General features: G+C 48.2%; 1 protein-coding gene across 1 annotated transcript in view; it reads left to right on the forward strand.

Moving 5' to 3' along the window:
• The window catches only part of PSD2 (pleckstrin and Sec7 domain containing 2), a 50,298-nt gene that overhangs the window by 16,269 nt on the left and 10,860 nt on the right, over positions 1-23,169 (forward strand). The window contains exons 3-7 of the mRNA XM_060143729.1: positions 1,322-1,762; positions 2,146-2,340; positions 5,380-5,460; positions 8,661-8,773; positions 9,501-9,559. Of these exons, the coding sequence (XP_059999712.1) occupies positions 1,322-1,762; positions 2,146-2,340; positions 5,380-5,460; positions 8,661-8,773; positions 9,501-9,559 (889 nt within the window). The remainder of the gene's footprint in view (positions 1-1,321; positions 1,763-2,145; positions 2,341-5,379; positions 5,461-8,660; positions 8,774-9,500; positions 9,560-23,169) is intronic.

The raw sequence follows: 23,169 nt of genomic DNA on the forward strand, positions 1-23,169 counted from the left end.
TCTTGTTTTTGCTGTCTCTATGTTTCTCTCTCTCTCTCTCTCTCTCTGTGTATCTCTTTATCTCTGTTACTTTCTGTTTCTCTTATTCTGTCTCTCTGTCTTTGTTTTTCGTGCTCTCTGTATCTCTTTTCTCTGTCTCTTTCTTATCTCTCTCTTATTTCTCTTCTTCTCTCACTTTGTCTCTATTTTTATCTCTTTTAGTCCTCTTCCTTGCCTGTTTTTCCTGCTTACGTGTGCATCTCCCCAGTGGATAAGAGGCCTCGGTTCATCTATGTGTGATGCTCGATTTTAGGTGCTGGGGCTACATCAGTGAACAGAATATACAAGAATTCCTACTTTCGTGGAGCTTATGGTCTAGTGAAGAGACAGATAATATGTCATAAAAATAATAGATAATTACATAGTATGTTGGAAGGCGACAAGTGCTTTGGAAAAAATAAAGCAAGAAAAAGGGGCTGGGGTGTTTGGGGGCAGGTCCTAGTTATAAATAGGGCAGTCAGGGTGAGAAAGGGATGCGAAAGGAAGACTTCAGCTTGAGGAAAGAGCACTCTGGGCGGAGGGAACCGCTGGTGCAAAGGCCTTTTTCGGGGGCAGCACAGGGCTCTGCAAGGGCTTAGGCAGTGTAGTGGGCTGTGGGGCTGATGGGCATGTGTCCATTCACCCAGTGCACCACTCAGCAGGGTTTAGAGGACCTACTGTGTGCTGGGTGCTTCCTGGCCTTGTGTGTGGGTGGGGGGAAACAGGTGTAAACAGGGGAACAAACAGAATACTACATGCTGAGAGGGGCTGGGAGGAAATGAAGAGGTACCCTGAGGATGGACACTACTGAGGGGCCAGTGTGTTGGGTGGTGTGGGCCTGCCTCCCGCAGTCTCTCTGAGGAGGTGACATTAAAGGCAAGCCCTGAGAGCTAGAATGTGGCAGCCAGGCTAAGAACCACCCAGGTTGTGGGGACAGCAAAATTATGACCCTGTGTGACACTAGCTGTGATGGGGAGCCTGGAGGAAGCAGCCCCCCACCCCCTTCCCAGGCCAGGCTGAGGGAGAGTCTCACATTCATTCATTTAGCTCAGTGATGCCCACTGTGGGCCAGGCACGGTGGGCAGGGGGGGCAGGACCACGCCTGTCCTTTCACTGCTGTGCCCCGGTACCCAGTCCAGCATCTGGCACCTAGTGCTCAGCAAGGGTTGGCAGAAAGAACAAACAGGACACGATCCATGCCCACTCCCTGCCCCCAGGGAGCTCCCAGACATGGATTGGTGCCATCCTAGCACCTGTAAGGGGGATACCTGGCAGGATGGTGACTGGTCCTCGCATCCCACAGGCCAGGAGAACCAGATGTGCGGGACGGCTTCAGCGCCACATTTGAGAAGATTGTGGAGTCGGAGCTGCTGCGGAGCACACAGTACAGCAGCCTGGACTCCCTCGATGTGCTGAGCCTCACGGATGAGAGCGACAGCTGCGTCAGCTTCGAGGCCCCCCTCACGCCCCTCATCCAGCAGCGGGCCCGGGATAGCCCTGAGCCAGGGGCTGGCTTGGGCACTGGGGACATGGGGTCCGAGGGGAACATGGGGGCAGCTGGCGGTGATGGGGAGCTGGGCAGCCCCCTGCGGCGCTCCATCTCCGGCAGCCGCTCCGAGAATGTCCTGAGCCGCCTGTCTCTCACGGCCGTGCCCAATGGCTTCCATGAAGATGGACCCCCGGGCCCAGGCGGGGATGAGGAAGACGAGGAGGAAGACATGGACAAGTTGCTGAACTCGGCCAGGTGAGGCAGGGCCCAGGCTGGGAGCCAAGAGAACCATTGAGCAGATGGGGAAACTGAGACCCAGAGAAGGCAAAGCAAGTTAGGACATCCGGGGGTCTGGAGTGAACAGCCCTCTGCAAGGTCATCGTGCCCACCCTCTGCACCCCCAGCCTGAGGTTCCATTCTGCCCTTCCAGGCCTTTCTAGCCAAGGTGGAGTCAGGGAGCTGATCATCTAATGATATCCTTTGAGGACTTTTCTAAAAGTCTGACTTGATTCTGTCCCGATGCAGTAGAGCTTCTTTCCCTGGTCTGACCCCTGGATTTTCAGAGGCCTGGGGAGACCTTCCAGCCCCCAGCCACGGCTTCTGACCCCCTCCTCCCCAACCCCACCTTCCCTCTGCAGCGACCCCAGCCTGAAGGACGGCCTGTCGGACTCAGACTCAGAGCTGAGCAGCTCGGAGGGGCTGGAGCCTGGCAGCGCAGACCCACTGGCCAACGGGGGCCAGGGCGTGAGTGAAGCTGCCCGCCGGCTGGCACGCCGCCTCTACCACCTGGAGGGCTTCCAGCGTTGCGATGTTGCCCGGCAGCTGGGCAAGAAGTGAGCTCATCTCCGCACCCCCACCCCAGGCAAACCCGGTGTCTTCCTCGGCCCAAGGCGGGGTGTGGGTGGCTGCTTTCAGGGGGGCCTGGTTCTGGGGGCTCCCAACAGTCCCCAAGAACTTTTCCTCCTGCCACTGACCTCATTCCGGGCCTTGCCCTAAATCTGTTTCCTTTCTGGGCTGCCTGGGCGAGGGCGCCCCTGGCTCTGAGGGAGGAGAGGTGTGGCAGGGCGGCCCCTCGGGGCTGGGGGAGTGGCATGTGGCATGTGGTTATGGGGCCGTGGTGGACGGTAGTGAGGACAGAGCAGCCAGGCAGGGGCTGGTGGGCCACCTAATGGGGCCAAGGAGGGAGGGGAACCTGGGCCTGGCTGGGACCTCGGGGGACCCAGGAGCTGGGGAAGGGGATCCTGGCCCTCATTAAGCCCCATTCACTGTGTGTCTGTTGGGACCAGCTGAAGGGGCGGGAGCCGCCAAAGCACAAGCCCCGGTCTTTGGACTTGGGGGAAGGGAACTAGCCAGGTTGAAGTCCTGAGGGGTAGGGGACAGTCAGCTGTGAAGTCAGCTGGTGTGTCCTGAGCAGGTCCGGCCAGCAGCATGTCCACCTGCCTTGTCCTCCTTGCCTGGCCATCCAAAGGACCCCCAACACCCACATAAGCCTTCAAGATGCACGGAAGCAGGCCGAGCCTCTGGAGAGAGCTGCTCTCAGGCTAAGAGAGGCAGCCCAGACTCTAGACCCCAAGTCAGAGCTGACTGGGGCTTAGGCCACAGGGAAGTCCTGAGGATCCCCCCTTCTCCCTCCCTCCTGACTCCTCCACTCTCCGTTGCCTCCAGGGCACTCCTGCCCTGGGCCTCCCCAAAAATTGCATCACCCACACCCTCACCTCTCCCACTGGGCTATAGTCCCCAAACCTAATGACATCCTCCTTCATTACGGTTGATCCCCACCCTCCCCTGTCTTTTCAACCACTCCCTCTACAAGAGTTTTCCCATAAGCATTTAATTGTGCTTAACTCTTTCCCATCTGAAACAAAAATCCTTCCTCAAATCGTACTTCCTCCCCCAGCCTCTTCACAGCCAAAATTCTATTTTCTGCTCTGGATGGCCTCTGTCCCCTCCCCTTCTGCACATTCAGTGCCTCCAGGTTGGCTTCTTCCCCTGGAGGGGCCCTTCACAAGCCCCTCTTACTAGAGTCAGTGGCGGCCTGGTGTCTTTGAATCTGGTGTCTGCTACTGGGCCTCAACTTTCTCCCCTTCAACAGCCTTGACACACCGGTCACTCCTTTCTTTTTCTTTTTCTTTTTTTTTTTGTGGTGCGGGCCTCTCACTGTTGTGGCCTCTCCTGTTGCGGAGCACAGCCTCCGGACGCGCAGGCTCAGCGGCCATGGCTCACGGGCCCAGCCGCTCCGCGGCATGTGGAATCTTCCCGGACCGGGGCACGAACCCGTCGCCCCCTCATCGGCAGGCGGACTCTCAACCGCTGCGCCACCAGGGAAGCCCCTTTCTTTTTCTTTAATTAAACTTTTTATTATGAAAATTTCAAGCATACACAAAGGCAGAGAAAGTAACATCTTAAACTTCCATGTACCCATTACTCAGCTTCAAAGTTATCAATATTTTTCTATTCTTGTTTGATCTGTTTCCCCCACAGCTTCTTCCCCTCACATTTGCTAGAATATTTTAAAGCATATTTCAGACTCTCTATCATATGATCCATAAATGTTTAGTATGTGTCTCTAACTGACTAGGATATTTTTTTAGACAGTCATAATTCCATTATAATTTCTGACAAAGTTAACAAAAATTCCTTAGTATCTCTAACATTTGGTCTATGCTTAATTTTCTCTGGTTGTCTCAAAAATGTTTGTTCAAATCAGGACGCAAATAAGGTACATGCATCACATTTGGCCAATATGTCTCTTAGGCCTCTTGTAGCCAACAGCGGTTGCCAGTCCCCCTCCTTTTTGTAATGCCATGTATTTGTTGAAGAAACAGAGTCATTTGTCCGGAAGAACTTTCCACGTTTTGGATTTGGTGTCCTCATGGTGTTACTTCACATGTTACTGTAAACAGGAGGGAGAGCTCGGGGCTTGGTTGGATTCAGGTGGAAATATGCTCTGTTTTTTGGTGAGAATTCATCACTCCAGTCTTGAAACACTCTCTTCCTTGGCCTCCAGGACAGCATACCCCTACCTCTCGGGCTGCTGTTCGTCTGTCTCCTTCTCTGGCTATCTCTTCCCTCAGCTCACCCTGACAGGGGTTCTCCTCAGATCTCTGACCTGGATCTGCTGGCCTGTCTGTGCCCCCTCCTCTCACATGGGCTCGTCCCCCTTCCTACTGAGTTGTTAGTCACCAGTTAAGGGCTGATGACTCTCACATGGGTGCTTCTAGCTCCACCTGTTGTCCTGGGCTCTGGGCATCACCCCAGGGGCCACCCTCTCTGTCATGCCCCACACCCACTCCATCCGTCTCCACATCCTGTGGATTCTGCCACCCAAACATCCCTCCTCCCCACCCCTTCCATGTCTCTCGTGGACAGCTCCTACCCCCGTGGGCCTCCACTCCACAGGCAGTGTTCCAAATACAGATCTGGCCATCTCACTCACCCCTTCCCTGCTTCAAACTCTTCCAGATCAAGTCCCAGTCCTTGCCTCGGCCCTCAGGCCCGGTTCCCTGCCTCATCTCTTGCTGCCCCGATTCCCGCTCTCCAGCCCCGGCCACATGGCCCTGCTGGTAGCTTCTTGGACAGTTTCCCCTACTGCGGACACTTTGCGTCATCTCACCTCCTACTCCCTTCACGTGGGTGGCTCTTCCTTTCCTGAAGGTATTGGATGAGACATCACCTCCTCTAGGAAGCTTTCCTGACTCCCCCACCTCCTGGCCCAAGGTTGAACTGTCAGAGCCCAACTGGCTAGCAAGGGAGACAGCAGAGGAACGGGCAGGTCTGGGTGGGTGGGTCAGGGTCCCCAGGGGCCCACTGCCACGAACCCCCACTGTTTGCTGTGCCCTGCTTCTAATGGAAAACCCCTGCTCTCCTGGCAGCAACGAGTTCAGCAGGCTGGTGGCCGGGGAGTACCTCAGCTTCTTTGACTTCTCGGGCCTGACTCTGGACCGAGCACTCAGGTCAGTGGGGCTGGGATGGGATAGTGCCCACAGGCGATACAGCCACACATCTGGATTCTCCTGCCAGCTCTACTGTAAACTTGCTGTGCAAGACCTTGGACAAGTCTCTTGACCCCTCTGGGGAGGCTGAGGGGAAGGGGTCATGAGAGCAGCAGCAATGCAGAGACTCAGTGAGTGCTGGCTCTGCGGTGGGCGCTGAAAATATGAAGGTGGGAATGCAGTCGTGACTCTTCAGGAGGGGAAAGGGCCAAAAGGCTTGCCTGTACTGAGCACTTCCTGTCTGCAAGATGTACCCTTTACACACCCTGCTGACTGCATCTTAGCAACACCCCTGTAAGGTAGGCAGTATCATCCCATTTACTTGTGGAGAAACTGTGGGCCAGTTCCCCACAGTCACTGAGGGAGGAGATAGCCAAAATGGAATTTGCCCTCAGGTCCTGTTGGTGTTTGGACCTGGGGAGTGGCCCTCAGGAGGGGCAGGTGCAGGCCCCAGGGAGCAGAGGGCGGGAATGGGAAGATGCAGCCCAGTGTCCAGCGGACCCGGCGGCAGGGCCAGCAGGGAGACCCTAGGCCAGAACCCTCCTGGGGAGGGGCGGCGGTCTCTGAGCTGAGGTGTGGGTGGTCCCATGTATGTTAGATCTGTTCACCTCCTACGTGCCTCTCACACTTTTAAAAACTTTATTTTCCCTTCTTTTTTCTCTGTTTCAGTTGGGATATTTTCTGTTGACCTGCTTCCAGTTCACTTACCCTTTCTCTGTGTCTCATATGGGGTTAACCCCATTTACTGAGTTTTCACTTTCTATTGTTTTATTTTTCAGTTCTGGAAATTTCATTTTATTAAACATTTTTTTGGGTAGGTTTTAATTCTCTGGGGGGAATTCTTCATCTTTTGATTTATTTTCTACTTACTTTCCCCATCTTTCCCTCTCTTTTTTGAACATATTAGTCGCAGTTATTTGAAAGTCCTTGTCTGCTTTTACCCCGATATCTGCATCATCTGTATCTGTTTCTATTGTTTCTCTCTTGGCTTTCCATCTTATATCCTATTTCTCTGTGTGCTTAGTAATTTTTTTATTGGATGCTGTACGTTTTGTATAGAATTACAGTGGCTCTAGATCATTATGTGTTCCTCCAGAGAGGGTTTACCTTGTCCCTTGCTAGACAGTTAGAGGAGGGCAGGGAGGCGCAGTCCTAATCCATCCAGGGCTGAGCTGAGGAGAGGCAGCCCTGAAGTTTGGTAAGGCTCAGGGTTCACCCCGATCACAGGGTGAAGGCCGCAGGGCTTTCCACTGAGAGCATGGTGTGTTCACTGGGACCTCTCCTTTTGGTTGGTTCTAAATCCTAATTTTGTCTCCTCGTTGCGGCGAGACTGTCAAAAAACCAAATCCCTCTACTTCTCAGAGAGGCCTTCCTACCCATTGCATCTTTAGGTTTTGGTAGATGGGAGAACTGGCCACATGTTTACAGCCCCTCGAGTCTCCCGGTTTGTCTCTCCAGCTCCGTGAAGCCACTAATTGTTCTGCCTCTTGCCTGTGCCCGTGATTGGCAGTGTCCCCGGGGAGAAAGCAGCTGCAGATCAGCCCACCTCTCCCCAGTTCTCTCCTCTCCAGAATCTTGGTCCTATTGGTGTTTGTTGCGTCAGCAGTTTTCTGATAGCTTAAGAGAGATGTATTTTGTCTGGCTTTTCTCATTGTTCTCAGTGGAAGTGTTGGTCGACTGCAAGCTACTCTATCCTGAGCTGAGTCTGAATTTTCACACTGGATGATCGGGTGGGGAAGGTGTTTGGTGGGTCGGGCTCGCAATCAGAGGCATGAGTGCTGGGTGGGAGGACCTTGTATATCCAGCCCAATAGATTGAGGCTTGACTCTGCAGGCCCTGGGGAGCCCCAGAAGGTGCTGGGTGTGAAGCCGTATTCTGGGAGGCAGTGCTGGCAGCAGTGTGCTGGTGGCCTTTGATCCAGAGGCTTCTGAAGAGGGTCAGGTGGGAGAGGACGAGGCCTGAAGTTGGGCTGTGGGGCAGAGGAATGATTGGTGTGAGAAGCACAGAGGATACAGCAGACAGGCCCGTGGTTCCAAGATGCAGGGGAGAGGGCGGGCAGTAATGAGGCTGATCCTGGGGGCAGCCTGAGTTTAACCGGAGCTTGGTGAAGATCCCTGAGGAAGGGGTGTTTGGGCTGGGGAGCCGGAGCTGGGATGGATGACTCCCAGGTAGGATAGGCTACGGTTGGGATGGGGGATGGGTTTTAGAAAGTCCTAGTGGAGTATGAGGAGAAGAGGGAGGGGCCAGATGCAGGGAAGAGAACGGGGAACAGGAGAGGCAGGGAAAGGAGGAAGCCTAGATGGCGGATGGAGTGTTTTTATACAGCGGTTGATTGATCGGGATTGAATTAGAGAGTGGTCTGCAGTTTTGGATGCCTTGGGAAGCCTCCAAGGGTAAAGATTGGCCAGAATGGGGCTCACAGGTCCCAGGGTGCCTTAGAAGTAGCTTGAGAGAGGATAAAGCAAAGTGGGCATTACAGAAGCCAAGTGAACCGTGGCAAAATCAGGGACAAACTAGTCTCATGAACCCAGGGTGGATAGAGGCCCACAATGTCTCAGCTTGCTGTTTCCCTTCCCAAGAAGGGGTGTGCCTATGCCCCAGGTGAGGGACCCCAGCCCCATCTCCCAGCCCCTCTGGTTTTAGCATACTCTGCCAGGGACTCCTGAGAGCTGGTGACCTTTGAATTTGGCCTTGAGAGGGACTCAGAGCTGCCCAGCAGAGGAGGCTCAGACTTGGGGTGGGGGGAGTGAGGGAGGCCAAGGTTGGGCCTGCGGCTCAGCTGGTAGCGCCTCAAGTGAGGAGTGGGAATGGCTGAGGGAGAGCGGTCTGAGGAGCGGCGTGGATGGCCCAACCATGGAGGAGGGAGCCAGGAGTGGAGCAGATGCTGGCACTGAGGTGTTCGTCTGCCTTTGCTCTTCACAATCTGTCCCCTGCATCCTTCCAGAAGGGCCCTGGAGGGTGATGAGGGCTGAAACTCCACACTCCAGAGGCCATTACGGGGGTCAGGGTGCCTCCCTGGGCCCAGATGCTGGGGCTCTGGGGCCTCAGCCCCCTTGGGCAGGTTTGGGTGGTGTGTGTGTGTGGGCGTCCTACCCTGAGTGAGGATTCAGACTGACTCAGGGGCTCTTGGAGGCCCTCAGCATCCTTGCATTACCCTCCAGAACCTTCCTGAAGGCCTTTCCGCTGATGGGGGAGACACAGGAGCGTGAGCGGGTCCTTACGCACTTCTCCCGCCGGTACTGCCAGTGCAACCCTGACGACAGCACTTCGGAAGGTACGCCTCGCCCCACTCCCCTGCCCCCCACCCGGGCCCTGGCTTCTTCCTACCTCTGGTCCACCTGCCACTTCTGTCCCGCTCAAGAAGCATCAGTGAATGAACAATGGCAGGTGGCATGGGGACTGTCTGCTGGAAAAGGAACCTCCCAACTGCCCCGCCCGTTGTCACTCCCTGTGCCTGAAAGTCCTCCATCCTGGAGTCAGTCCTTTGGGTCCTCGTTCTCAGTGGTGCCCTGTCGCAATGCTGATTGTTGGTGTGGTGGGAGTCCTGGTGTGGAAGTCTGGGTTGGGGTCCTCTTAAGTGCAGGACTTGTCCTGTGGATGGACCTGCGTCCCAGAAACTGGGGGACTAGGCTGGTTATTAGAGGAGACACGGGCCATGGAAGGGATATAGCCCGGGACCCAGAGCCATTCCTGGGTCTGAGATTCAAGGTGAGTTTGGCCACAGCAGGCAGGAATCTGGGCTAGAACAGGCCCAGGGTGGTCTGGTCACCTCTAAGGGAGGGGTTGGTCCTGACCTGGGGCGAGTGAGTGACTCTGATGCTGTAATGGGGGTGGGACACAGAGCATCACGCAGGCCCTGGGCCCTGATGTATGGTTGGCAGGTGTCTGGCCTCTTCTTGTCTCCAAGGCCTCCAGGCTGGCTCTGACAGGAGGCAGGTGGGAGCCTGGGGTTGGGAAAGAGCTGGGTGCTCATGCTGAGGGTGCCACCATCTCTGATTTAGATGGGATCCACACGCTCACCTGTGCCCTGATGCTTCTCAACACGGACCTGCACGGACATGTGAGTTGGGGAGGCAGGGAGTGGGCGTGTCCTCTCACTGATTCATCCCGAGTTGTCCAAGGGCCAGTCCTTTCTCCAGCCCCCTTCCCGAGACCTCCTGCTCGCTGGCCAGTGTTTCTTTAGCAGACCTGGGAGTTGGGCAGCTTGGCTTCTAGACTTGGCTCTGCCCTAGTTTTATCCACTTGAGATCTGCCTGGGTCCCTGCCCCCAAGCAGGGCAGTAAGAACAGCTGAGGCACATGGGAATTTAGGATGTACTAAATAAGACATGTGCCCCTAGCCGTGTCCATGCCAGACATTGCTAAAAGATCACACGTTCTTCCTACCCCTTGTGCTGTAAGCCTGAGTGCAGCCCTGTTGAAGTACCATGCCCCAGGCAGCCCCTTCCGGCCAGCTGGTAGATCGCCCTCAAGAGGCATTCTCGTCACGCACCCCTCACCTCCCCGCCCCGACTAGGCAAACAGAGAAGTGACAGGTGGGTGCCCCGGGCTGTGAGCCTGTGTCTGGTCTGGGATCTGGGCATCTCAGTGCTGCTCGTGGCTCAATAATTCCTTCTTCTTTCCTCTCTCTGCTCCGGGGACCCCCCCTTTGGCCTCTCTTGCCCTCTCTCAGGTGGTAAGTGTAGCTGGTGGTCTGCATGCCCTGTGAGCCTAGACCCCATCTCCACGTTCCCCTTCTGTGTCCCACATCACCTCATCTGGCCCACTGATCACTGCCCCGTCATTGCTCACCCCATGGTGGTCAGAACCCCTCTGTTGGGTTGGGGATATTTCAGTGACTCGTGGGGACAACAGACCACATCTGATTCCAAAGTTAACCAGGAAAGTCCAGGACATGTACGGTGGAAGAAAGACGTGGGATAGGTCCAACTTCAGATCCCACTCTTGCCTCCAGGTGGTACCTCTGTGACCCTGGGCAAGACACTAGCCTTCTCTGCGTCTCAGGTTCTACATCTGTGAGGTGGAAATAATGATTTTGCCCATAGCATCCTGGGGAGGCCTGAGAGAGGGAGGTATCACCAAGTGTCAGGGTCTGGTACTTAGTAAGGATTTATTATTTAATATTATTATGAATAATATTATGATATTATATTTACATTATAACAATATATTATAATAATATAATGTATTATTTTATACAATGTATTATAGCAATATATTACAATAATATTATAATATTACTGCACAGTAATAACAATAATCACATGTATTATTAATATTAAAATTTAAATAATGGAGAGCCCAAAACCCCAGCCTGTAGATCCCTGGAAGATCAAGAAGGTGAAGTGCCCCGCCTGATGGCAGCCTGAGCAAGCGTGGGCACACTGGGGTGCCTGGCCTGGGGAGGGTGAGAGCCTCGCGGACCTTGGCACGAAGAGTAGTTGTGTGACAACTTTGGTTATGTCCGCCTGGGCTGTCAGCCTGGGTGTGGAACAGGAGAGAGGACGTGTGTATTCCATGGGAATATCACCAGAGCAAATGCCCATTAACGGGTTGACGTTCCCCCAAGACTGCTTACTGTTCGTTTACGGAGAGCAGGTGTTGCTGGCTTACCTTAAAAGGAGCTTTAAGCACACCCCTCGTCTCCCCATCCCCACCCTTGGCGGGGCCAAGGGCCATCTCAGGACCCAGTCACTCCCGTGCCAGCCCTGGATGCCTCTCCCCCTGGTTGAGAGCTGCTAACAAGGGCAGCAGTCAGTGAACCCCGGGTCGAGAATACTCTCGAGCTTGGTGGGACTTAGCTGCCCATGACACCACCTTAATGCCCACAGCTGAAGAGAAACAGCACCACCTTCGTAGATCAAAAGCGGGTGGGGCAGGATTGTTCATATTTGCAGCCAACAGACATTGAGGATCCCGTCTCTCTCTTGAGACGGCATTGCAAAACATCAAAAGCAAGCGTTCTGGGTTGGAGTCCTCTGTATTTCTCCACACAATAGCTTGTGACCTGGAGTGAGTTATTTACTTCCCTAAACCTCAGTTTCCCCATCAGAAAGTCCCTGTAAGACTTAAGGAGACAGCACTTGGAAAGTGCTTAGCCCAGGGCCGGGTTGTTGCAGTTACTGTGAGCTTTCCAAAGGACCCCAACGGAAGTGGCATCACCTGCTTTGTTCTTTTCCCCCTCCCTTCCTGCTCTCATTCTTCTGCTCTTTGACAGAGACTGAGTGTCTGGTGGAAGGTGGGGATCTCAGGAATGTGGGGCCTGCTAGGGCCCCCAGAAATAGCTCTGGTCAGAGCAGGAGGCAGTACAGGGACTGGCAGATGGAGTAGGTGCACCCTCTTCAGATGGACACAGCCTGGTGGAAGAATCTGGAGGACTTTCTGTAGGAGGGGCGTTTGGACTCTAGGGGCTCAGCACCTTCTGTGTTCCATAAAAGGAAGGAAAGAGAACCCCTGCCTCAGGATGTACCTTCTAGTTAGAGGAGATAGAAAATAAAGAAGTAAACAAGTGATTAAAGCAGTGATAGGTCTGTGAAGGGAATAAACAGGAGGGTGTGTTGGGGCTAGACTGGGGGTCAGGGAAGGTGTCTCAGAGGAGGCACGGTTGGGGCAGAGACCTGGAGGATGAGCAGCAGCCAGCCATGGAAAGACCAGGGACAAAGCCTTCCAGGCAGAAGGACCAGTCGGGCTGGTTTCCACCTTTTGGCTATTGTGAACAGTGCTATGAACATACATGTACAGGTTTTTAAAATTTTTAAAATTAAATTTTTTATTTTAATTTTTTAATTGAATGAAAAATTCTTTAAGTTCTATAGTACTTTACAATTTTCAAAAGTTTCACACACATGATTTCATATAATCTCATAATAACCCTTTTTCTTCCTACCCTATATTGCCCCTCGCCCTTCCTGGTAATCACTGGTTTGTTCTCTATATCTGTGAGTCTGCTTCTTTTTGTTTTATTCACTGATCTGTTGTATTGTTTAGATTCCACATATAAGTGATATTATATAGCATTTGTCTTTCTCTGTCTGACTGATTTTACTTAGCATAAGTTTTTGTTTGAGCACCTGTTTTTAATTCTTTTGAGTGTGTACCTAAGTAGTGGATTGCTGGGTCTGATGGTAATTCTATGTTTAACTTTTGGTGGACAGTAAAACTGTCCATAGTGGCTGTTGTTGGAGTCCCGGTGGGAGATGATGGTGGCTGGGGCAGACAGGGCAGTGAACATGGAGAGACGGGACAGATGACAGAGACCAGTTGAGGGTGAGCTTGACAGGACGTGCTGATGGGGCTGATCAGGGAAAGAGAGGAGTAAGGATGGCTTCAGCATCTGGCTGGATGGGAGTGCTGTTTCCTGAGGTGTAGAAGGAACTTCCGTGGGTGGGTAGAGGGCGTGGTGAGTGGGAGAGCTGGGGCTCAAGTCCCATTTGTGACATATATTGTGTTTGAGATGCCTACTGGACATGAACATGGGGATGCCAAGGAGCTGGTGGGATAAACGAATCTGGGATGCAAGAGAGAGATGGGGTGAGGAGGTCATTGTCATCCTGGTGGAATGAAAGCCACGGGACTGGCTGAGCGCCTCAGGGAGAGAGGCAGGCTGGTGACCTCGTCCCAGGGCATGGCCTTATTTAAAGGTCAAGCAGAGCAGCAGGAGAGGCTTTGAAAGCAGCCATGGAGATGAGAGGAAAACCAGGAATGTGCAGTGTCTCAGAGGCCAAGAGAAGAGAGTGTCTCAAGGAGAAAGGAGTGGCCAACTGCATAAAAGGCTGCCATGAGGTCAAGAAAGATGTCAACAGAAAAATGACCATTGAGGTTGGAATGCCCATCGGTGGGTCATTATCACTGGATGGTCAAGGTCAGTGGAGACCTTCACAACAGCACTTTAGGTGGAGTGGAGAGGACAAATGCCAGGCTGGAGTGGGTGGAGATGAGGATAGGAGGGGAGGAAGTGGAGGATGTGGAGAATTCTTTTGTGATATTTGGCTTTGAGTGGGCTCCTGAAATGAGCCACTGGCTGGAGGGGTCTAGGAGGAACTCTTTCAAATCTGACTAGGGCATGTGTGTATGTCAGTAGCATCCACTAAGCAGGCAAGGAGAAACTGATGATGCAAGAGAGAGAAGGGAAAATCGAAGCTTTCCTTGAGATGAGCAACAGAGCATAGGTGGAGAGTGGCCTTAGCTGGGAGTAGGGAAAGCTCATTCCCCATAACAGAGTAAGCTGGAAGGGGAGGATGTCAGAGGAGGGTGATTTTTTTTTTTTTTTTTTTTGTGGTACGCGGGCCTTTCACTGTTGTGGCCTGTCCCGTTGCGGAGCACAGGCTCTGGACGCGCAGGCTCAGCGACCATGGCTCACGGGCCTAGCCGCTCCGCGGCATGTGGGATCTTCCCAGACTGGGGCACGAACCCGTGTTCCCTGCATCGGCAGGTGGACTCTCAACCACCGTGCCACCAGGGAAGCCCAGAGGAGGGTGATTTTAACCTCCAGACAAGAGAAGGTGGGAGCTTGGGTTAGAATTGGAGATGGAGACAAGGAGAGGTATTAAAAATGTGTTTTGGATGTGCAGTCACTAGCACTGGTTAATGGAGTGAACGCTGGGGTGAGGGAGGGAGAAGCATCTAGGCTGAGGCCAGTAGAGGGGGTAGGAGATGGATGGGAGAAGCTGTGCCATGAGCTTTCAAGCTGAAACAAAGATAAATTGTTTTTCAAGAAAAGCTTAATTTCTCTCAAACTTGGGTTGCCTGAAGGTTAGCAGTGGGAGTGCTGGGGAGGTGGGTTGGTGCTGGATGGTGGAGGACTGGACAAATGCAGGAGTTGGGATACTATTCTGAAGACTGGGGGCGGGGGGTCCTGCCCATTCTCAGATGGCATCTGAGAGCCATCTGAGCATCATAGAAAAACTTTAAAGGAGCACTGAGTACAACTCAGGTTTAGTCTAGATTTGCAAATAGTGATGAGGGTTTCCCTGCCCATGGGACTTTCAGTTGGCCCCTCTCCTTGCCCTGAAGGATGACATCTACTTTCTTTCTTCTTGGCCTGTCTGATTCTGCTCTTGGGGGGAGACTTAAAGACAGGCTGGGATTGTTCTGACCCCTGGGCTGTGCAGGCAGGTCATGCCAGACCAGTGGAAAAGACCTTGGAATGGGGCTGTGGCCAGGCCAACCATAACTCTTTTCTGATTGGAGACAGAGGCTGTGGGAACAGTTTTGAGGGTCAAGGCAGCAGGGAGGCCCTTTTGATCCAAATGGTAGTGGGAGGAAGGGAGGAACTGGGAACTTGGAGGCCCCAAATTATCCATGTCAGTTCGCCTTTGGAGTTTCTGGACACACGTCTTTTCCTTCTCTCTTTCCCTTTTTCTCTCCCTCCCTCCCTCCCTTCCTTCCTTCCTCTTTCTTTCTTTCTTTCTTTCTTTCTTCCTTCCTTCCTTCCTTCCTTCCTTCCTTCCTTCCTTCCTTCCTTCCTTTCTTTCTTTCTTTTCCCTTCCTTCCTTCCTTTCTCTTTCTCCCTTTCTTCCTTCCCTTCCCTTTCTTTCCCTTCTCTCTTTCTTTGTCTTTTCTGGTACATGTCTTTTTGCCTGGTTATTGTTGTTATTTTATTTTAAATCAGGTAATTTACCCAATACGATTTCACTTTTTTGCAGTTGATTATCTTACTTTCCCATCCAGAGAGAGATTGATTTTAGTAGATGAAAGTGTATTCTGCAGTTGTTGGTTGTAATGTTCTATGTGTTGATAAGGTCAAGTCTCTTAACTGTGTTGTAAAAATCTTGTATATCCTTAATGCTTTTTTTATTATGGTAAAATATACAAGACATAAATTTGCCATTTTATCCAGCTTGAGGTATACAATTCAGTGGAATTAAGTACATTCACACGGTGTGCAACCATCACCACTCTCTTGTTCCAGAACTTTTTCATCACCCCAAGAGGAAACCCCATACCCATTCGCAGTCACTCCCCATTCTCTTCTTCCTCCAGCCCCTGGCAACCACTAATTTGTTTTCTGTCTCTATGGATTTGCTATTCTGGATATTTAATGTGGATGGAATCATATAGTATGTAGCCTTTTGTATCTGGCTTCTTTCACTCAGTGTAATGTTTCCAAGGTTCATCCATGTCATAGCATGTGTCATAATTTCATTTGTTTTTATGGCCGAATAATATTCCATTGAATGGATATACCACATTTTGTGTATCCATTTGTCTTATAGTGAATGTTTGGATTGTTTTCACCATTTCGATATTGTGAATAGTGTTACTCTGAACATTTGTGTACAAGTTTTTGTTTGAACACCTGTTTTCAATTCCTAGGAGTAGACCAGCTGCATCTTATGGTAATTCTATGTTTAACTTTTTGAGAAACTGTGAAACTATTTTCCATAGTGGCTAAACCATTTAAAATTCCCGCTAGTAATGTATAAGGGTTTCAATGTATTCACCTCCTTGCCAACACTTCTTTTCTTTTCTTTCTTTGTTTTCTTTTTTAATGATAGCTGTTCTAGTGGGTATGAAGTGGTATCTCATTTTGGTTTTAATCTGCATCTCCCTAGTGACTAATGATATTGAGCATATTTTCATGTGCTTGTGGCCATTTGTTTATCTTCTCTGGTGAAATGTCTATTCAGGTATTGGTACTTTGCCCATTTTGGGGGGTTTTATAATTTGTATTTAAAGTTGAAAAAAAATTAAAAATGTGGTAAAATATGCATTACGTAAAATTTACCATCCTCACCATTTTTATATGTATAGGTCAGTAGTATTAAGTCTATTCACATTGTTGTGCAACCAGTCTTCAGAACTTTTTCATCTTCTCAAACTGAAACTCTGTATCCATTGAACAACTCCCCATTCCCTGCCCCCCAGCCCTTGGCAACCACCATTCTACTTTTTGTCTTTGTGAATTTTACTACTCTACATACCTCATATAAGTGGAATCACACAGAATTTGTTTCTGTGGCTGGCTTATGTCACTTAGCATAATATCCTCAAGGTTCATCCATGTTGTAGCATGCATCAGAATTTCCTTCCTTTTTAAGGCTGAATACTATTACACTGTATGTATATACCACATGTTGTGTATCCTTTCATCTGCTCATGGACATTTGGGCTGCTTGCATCATTTGGCTACTGTGAATAGTGATGCTATGAACATGGGTGTGCAAATATTTCTTTGAGACTCTGCTTTTAATTCTTTTGGGCATATACCCAGAAGTAGTATTGCTGGATCATATGGTGATGTTATTTTTCACTTTTTGAGAAACAACCATGCTGTTTTCCATAATGATTGCACCATTTTACATTCGCACCAGCAGTGCACAAAGTTTCCAGTTTCTCTACCTCCTTACCCACATTTGTTATTTTCTGCTTTTTGATAATAGCCAAGTTATATCTTATTATAGTTTTAATCTGCATTTACCTAATGATTAGTAATCTTGAGCATCTTTTCATATGCTTATTGATCATTTGTATATCTTCTTTGGAGAAATGTCTATTTAAATCTTTTGCTTTTCTTTAATTGGGTTGCTTGTGTTTTTGTTGTTGAGTTGTAAGAGTTCTTTACTTATTCTAAATACTATACTCTTATCAGATATATGGTTAGAAAAAATTTTCCCTTTTTATAGATTGTCTTTTCATTCTCTCAGTAGTGTCTTTTGGGGCACAAAAGTTTTAAATTTTGATGCAATCCAGTTTATCTATTTTTTCTTTTGTTGCTTGTGCTTTTGGTGTCATATCTAAGAAACCATTGCTAAATACAAGGTCATGAAGATTTAGCCCTATGTTTTCTTCTAAGAGTTTTATAGTGTTAGCTCTTATGTTAGATCTTTGATCCATTTTGAGTTACTTTTTGTATATGGGGTGAGATAAGGGTCCAACTTCATTCTTTTGCTGTGGTTATTCAAATTTCCCAGCACATTTGTCCCAGCACCATTTGTTGAAGAGACTATTCTTTCCCCATTGGATGGTCTTGGTACACTTGTCAAAAATCAGTTGATCGTAGCATTACAATTTATAAATGGATCGAAGTAACACAGTGTAGGGACTTCCCTGGTGGTCCAGTGATTAAGACTCCATGCTCCCAATGCTGGGGGCGTGGGTTTGATCCTTGGTCGGGGAACTGAGATCCGACGTGCTGCATGGTGTGGCCCCGCCGCAAAAAACACCAACAACAGAAAAACAAAGTAACACAGTGTACACCTTAAACTTACACAATGTTACATGTCAGATTTACTCAATTAAAAAATTCAATTGACCATAGATATATGGGTTTATTTCTGGAGTCTTAATTCTATGCCGCTGATGTATATATCTATTCTCATGCCAGTGTCCCACTGTTTTGATTAGTCTAGCTCTGTAGTAAGTTTTGAAATCAGAAAGTGTTCTTTTCCAAGATTGTTTTGGCTATTGGGATCCCTTACAATTCCATATGGATTTGAGGATAAGCTTTTACATTTCTGCAAAAAAGGCCATTGGGATTTTGATAGAAATTGTATTGAATCTGTAGATCAATTTGTGAAGTATTACCATCTTAACTATATTAAGTCTTCCAGTCCATGAACACAGGATGTTTTTATATTTATTTATGTCATTAATTTCTTTCAGCAACCTTTTTTAGTTCTCAATGTACAAGTCTTTCACCTCCTTCGTTAAATTTGTTTCTGAGTACTTTATTCCTTTTGATGCTACTGTAAATGGAATTTTTTTCTTAATTTCATTTTATGATTGTTCATTACTAACATATAGAAATGTAATTGATTTTATATGTTGATCTTATATCTTGCAACTTTACTGAATTTGTGTATTAGCTCTAATAGTTTTTTGGTGGGTTATTTAGGATTTTCTGTATATGAGATCATTTCATCTGTGAATAGAGATAATTTCACTTCTTTCTTTCTAATTTGGGGGACTTTTATTTTTCTTGTCTAATTGCTCTGGCTAGAACTTCTAGTACAATGTTGAATAGAAATGGGGGAAATGGGTATTCTTGCCTTTTCCTGATCTTAGGGGGAAAGCTTTCAGTCTTTCACCAGAGTGTGTGATGTTAGCTGTGGGTTTTTCATAAATGCCTTTTATCATGTTGAGGAAGTTCTCTTCTATTCCTAGTTTGTTGAGTGTTTTTTCCATGAAAGAAGTGTTGAATCTTGCCAAATGCTTTTTCTGCACCAATCGAAATGATCATGTGTTTTACCCCCCTTGTTTCTATTAATGTGCTGTATTATGTTAATAGATTTTTTTAAAAAATTTATTTATTTTTGGCTGCGTTGGGTCTTTGTTGCTACGCGGGGGCTTTCTTTCGTTGAGGTGAGTGGGCTTATTGAGGTGGCTTCTCTTGCTGGGGAGCATGGACTCTAGGCGGGCGGGCTTTAGTACTTGTGGCTCACAAGCTCTAGAGCGCAGGCCCAGTAATTGTGGTGCACGGGCTTAGTCACTCCGCGGCATGTGGGATCCTCCCAGACCAGGGCCTGAACCCATGTCCCCTGCATTGGCAGGAGGACTCCCAACCACTGTGCCACCAGGGAAGCCCCTGTTAATAGATTTTTATATGTTGAACTACCCTTGCATTCCTGGGATGCATTCCACTTGGTCATGATGTATAATCCTTTATTTATTTATTTATTTATTTAGAGTGATATCTTCCCACCCAACTATTTTATTTATTTATTATTATTATGTTTTAGATGTTGGGGGTAGGAGTTTATTAATTAATTAATTTATTTTTGCTGTGTTGTGTCTTCGTTTCTGTGCGAGGGCTTTCTCTAGTTGTGGCAAGCGGGGGCCGCTCTTCATCGCGGTGCGCGGGCCTCTCACTGTCGCGGCCTCTCTTGTTGCAGAGCACAGGCTCCAGATGCGCAGGCTCAGTAGTTGTGGCTCACGGGCCTAGTTGCTCTGCGACATGTGGGATCCTCCCAGACCAGGGCTTGAACCCGTGTCCCCTGCATTAGCAGGCAGGTTCTCAACCACTGTGCCACCAGGGAAGCCCCTATAATCCTTTTTTTAAAAATAAATTTATTTATTTATTTACTTTTGGCTGCGTTGGGTCTTCGTTGCTGTGCGCAGGCTTTCTCTAGTTGTGGCGAGTGGGGGCTGCTCTTTGTTGCGGTGTGTAGGCTTCTCATTGTGGTGGCTTCTCTTGTTGTGGAGCATGTGCTCTAGGTGCACAGGCTTCAATAGTTGTGGCACGTGGACTCAGTAGTTGTGCCTTGCGGGCTCTAGAGTGCAGGTTCAGTAGTTGTGGTGCACAGGCTTAGTTGCTCTGCGGTATGTGGGATCTTCCTGGAACAGGGCTCGAACCCGTGTCCCCTGCATTGGCAGGTGGATTCTTAACCACTGGGCCACTAGGGAAGTCCATAATCCTTTTAATATGCTGCTGTTTGCTAGTATTTTTTTGAGGGTTTTTACATTTATATTTATAGGGGATACTGTTCTATAGTTTTATTTTCTTGTGATTTCTTTGTCTGGTTTTGGTATCAAGGTAATGCTGGCCTTATAGAATGAGTTAGGAAGTGTTCCCTCTTTTTCAATTTTTGGGTAGAGCTTAAGAAGTATTGGTGTTAATTTTTCTTTAAATGTTTGATAAACTTCACTGGTGAAGCCATCTGGTCTTAGATTTTTCTTTTGTGTAGTTTTTGATTACTGATTGAATCTCTACTTCTTTTTAGGTCTATTCAGATTTCCTATTTTTGCTTGAGCCAGTTTTGGTAGTTTGTGTGTTTCTAGGAATTTGTTTATTTTATCTAGGTTTTCTAATTTGTTGGCATTAATTAATTGATTGTTATTAACAAATTAATTGCTTAGTATTTTTGTTCTTCTTGTTACTGAGAAAGCAGTGTTAAAATCTCCAACCAAGATTGTGAATGTCTTTCTCCTTTTAGTTCTGTCAATTTTTGTCTTTTATTTTTGTTTTTGTTTTTTGCGGTACGTGGGCCTCTCACTGTTGTGGCCTCTCCCGTTGCGGAGCACAGGCTCCGGACGCGCAGGCTCAGCGGCCATGGCTCACGGGCCCAGCCGCTCCGTGGCATGTGGGATCCTCCCGGACCGGGGCACGAACCCACGACTCCTGCATCGGCAGGCGGACTCTCAACCACTGCGCCACCAGGGAAGCCCGTGTCTTTTATTTTTTGAGACTGTGTTATTAGGTGCATACAAATTTAGGATGCTTATATCTTCTGGTAGATTGACCCTTTTATCATTATGAGATGTCTCTGTTTCTAGTAATGCTTCTTGCCTTTAAGTCTATTTTGTCAGTTATTAGTGTAGTTATACTGGAGTTCTTTTGCTGGTGTTTGCATGTATATCTTTTTTCTATCCTTTTTCCAAGATTTCTGTCCCTTTATATTTAAGAGGTGTCTATTCATCTTTGCCTTTAATTGTACCATTTAATGAATGACTAATATATTTGAGTTCAAACATACCAGGTTACTCTTTGTTTTCTCTTTGACTCATCTGGTCTATATTGCTTTTTTTTTTTTCACCTTTCTTGCCTACTTTTGGATTATTTAAGTAATTTTTAGAATTCCATTTCCCCCTATTAGCTTGTTAGTTGTGAATTCTTTTAGAATTCTTTTTGTGGTTTGCAATATGCATCCCTGACTTATTAAAGTACTTTTTATCACATCCTGGGAAATGAAATAACCTTAAGATGCCTCAACTTAATTTATTTGTCTTCTCAACTTACATACTACTGTTATCATCCTTTTAAATATTATATCTCTTTCTATATTTCATTCCCCAGAAAACGTTATTATTGTTATTTTGCACAGTCAATATTCATTTAGACTTAGCCACCCTTTTTGTTGCTTTTCATTCCTTTCTGCTTCTCCATGCTTCCATCTGAGATAACTTTCCTTCTGTCTGAAGAATTTCCTTCCTTTCTTAATTTCAGATGTTTTGCTGAAGTATGACCAGAGTGTTTCCCAGGGCCCCTTGTCCTTGGTGGGCCCTGAATTCCAATTTTTATTCTCTAGTCCTATTGACCACTCAGTTGCTCACCCTTTTGGCCACTGCTTGAGAACTGACAAATGCTTCAAAGAGGAAAGCTGCTCCTAGTCAGCCTCACCACCTCCATGTTTCCCTTATTTGCAGGACCTTTAGCCTTGAAGACCTCATTGCTCTTATATTTCTCCAGTGTCTTCACATAGATGTTTTATTAATATTTTGACCAGCAGTTGTTTCTGATGGGAAGGTTCATCTGCAATAAGATAGTCTGTCATTACTAGGATTGGAAATCTTGCCTGGTTATTTTTTGATTTTGCACCCCTGACTGATGGCTGGGGAATGTTCAGTGTTTGTGGAACTCAGGCAGTATTATCAACATTACCCTCATACTCCTCAATTACGAATGTACACATAAATGACTATATACATGTATACATAATACATATATGTACATGTAAAATATACACATAGACTTATGAAACATACTATATTAGGGCACACATAGGTCATTTCTCCTTAACCCTTTGGGAAAGGTATAGAAAATTCTTGCTTGCCAGCTACTTATAAAGCTTTCTATCATTGTTTTCGGAATTATTTTCTGTGGTGTGTGAATGTCCCACATGATGTTAATAGAATCTTTGCTAAAATGGTGCCAAGGTCAATAAATTTGAGACACTGTACGTGGAATCCTCTCCTTGGAGGCTCTTAACACACAGAAGCACATTAAAAACTCTGAAACATATAAACTTATTTGATTATGAAATCCTTTCCTGGGGGGAATTCCTATTCCCATCTGTAGGTGAATCTTGGGAACCACTGCCTTATAGCAAACCTAAATCCACAAAATCCTACACCAGTAAATATCTAGTGTTCAAGGGTCTTTGTCTTCTCAAAGGTGAAGGGCCACCAGCGTTTCCTCAAATGTGGACACTGCAGGTCTGAAAGTATGCACATCAGGTTTGGAGGGCTGGAGCCCCTCTTCTAATCATTGGTTAAAAAACGAAGGCAGAACTTTGGGGTACACTCATTCCCAGCTCTTTGTCTGTTTGTGCCTCCTGGAGTGAAACCATCTGCTTGGGCTCCCTTGGTCCCAGTGCAGCTCAGCGTGGGGTACCCATGTGTGTTGGTGGAAATTGATTTTTGATTCTCTTAAGACCAAACTCTCCCTCACTTCACCTACCTCTTGGAGGTCTTGCCGCCCCTCTGTACAGGTGAGAGGGTGAGACAGTTGTGACGGAATACACAGAGCTTCTGCTCAGGAGCCAAGAGGCCTGGGTTCAAGTCCTGGTGCTGTGTGACCTTGGGAGAGTTAACCATGGAGTAGCGGGTGAGAGCACGGGCTTTGGTGTCAGACACACTCAGCCCTTCTACTTCCTTGCTGTGTGATCATGGGCACGTCACTTCACCTTCCTGAACCTCAGTTTCCTTACCTGTCAAGTGGGGATAATAATAACACCCACCTCACCTTCTCTTTGTTGTGAGAAGGAAATAAGATAATGCATGTTGAGTACAATACCTGGAACATGCTAGGCACCCGGCAAATGTCAGCTATTACAATACATCATCTAACCTGACTCCTTCATCCGGGTTTGAGGAGAACCCCGACCTCTCATGACGCTTGAGGATCAAATAGAATCTTGAATGTGAAAAAGAGTTTTGTAAACTCTTGGGAGACAAAGGGAAATCCAGGCAGTCTTTTTTCATTACTGCCCTTGATGCTGCCTCATCCCTTCTG

The sequence above is a fragment of the Lagenorhynchus albirostris genome, chromosome 3 (assembly GCF_949774975.1).
Source record: "Lagenorhynchus albirostris chromosome 3, mLagAlb1.1, whole genome shotgun sequence".
NCBI lineage: Eukaryota > Metazoa > Chordata > Mammalia > Artiodactyla > Delphinidae > Lagenorhynchus > Lagenorhynchus albirostris.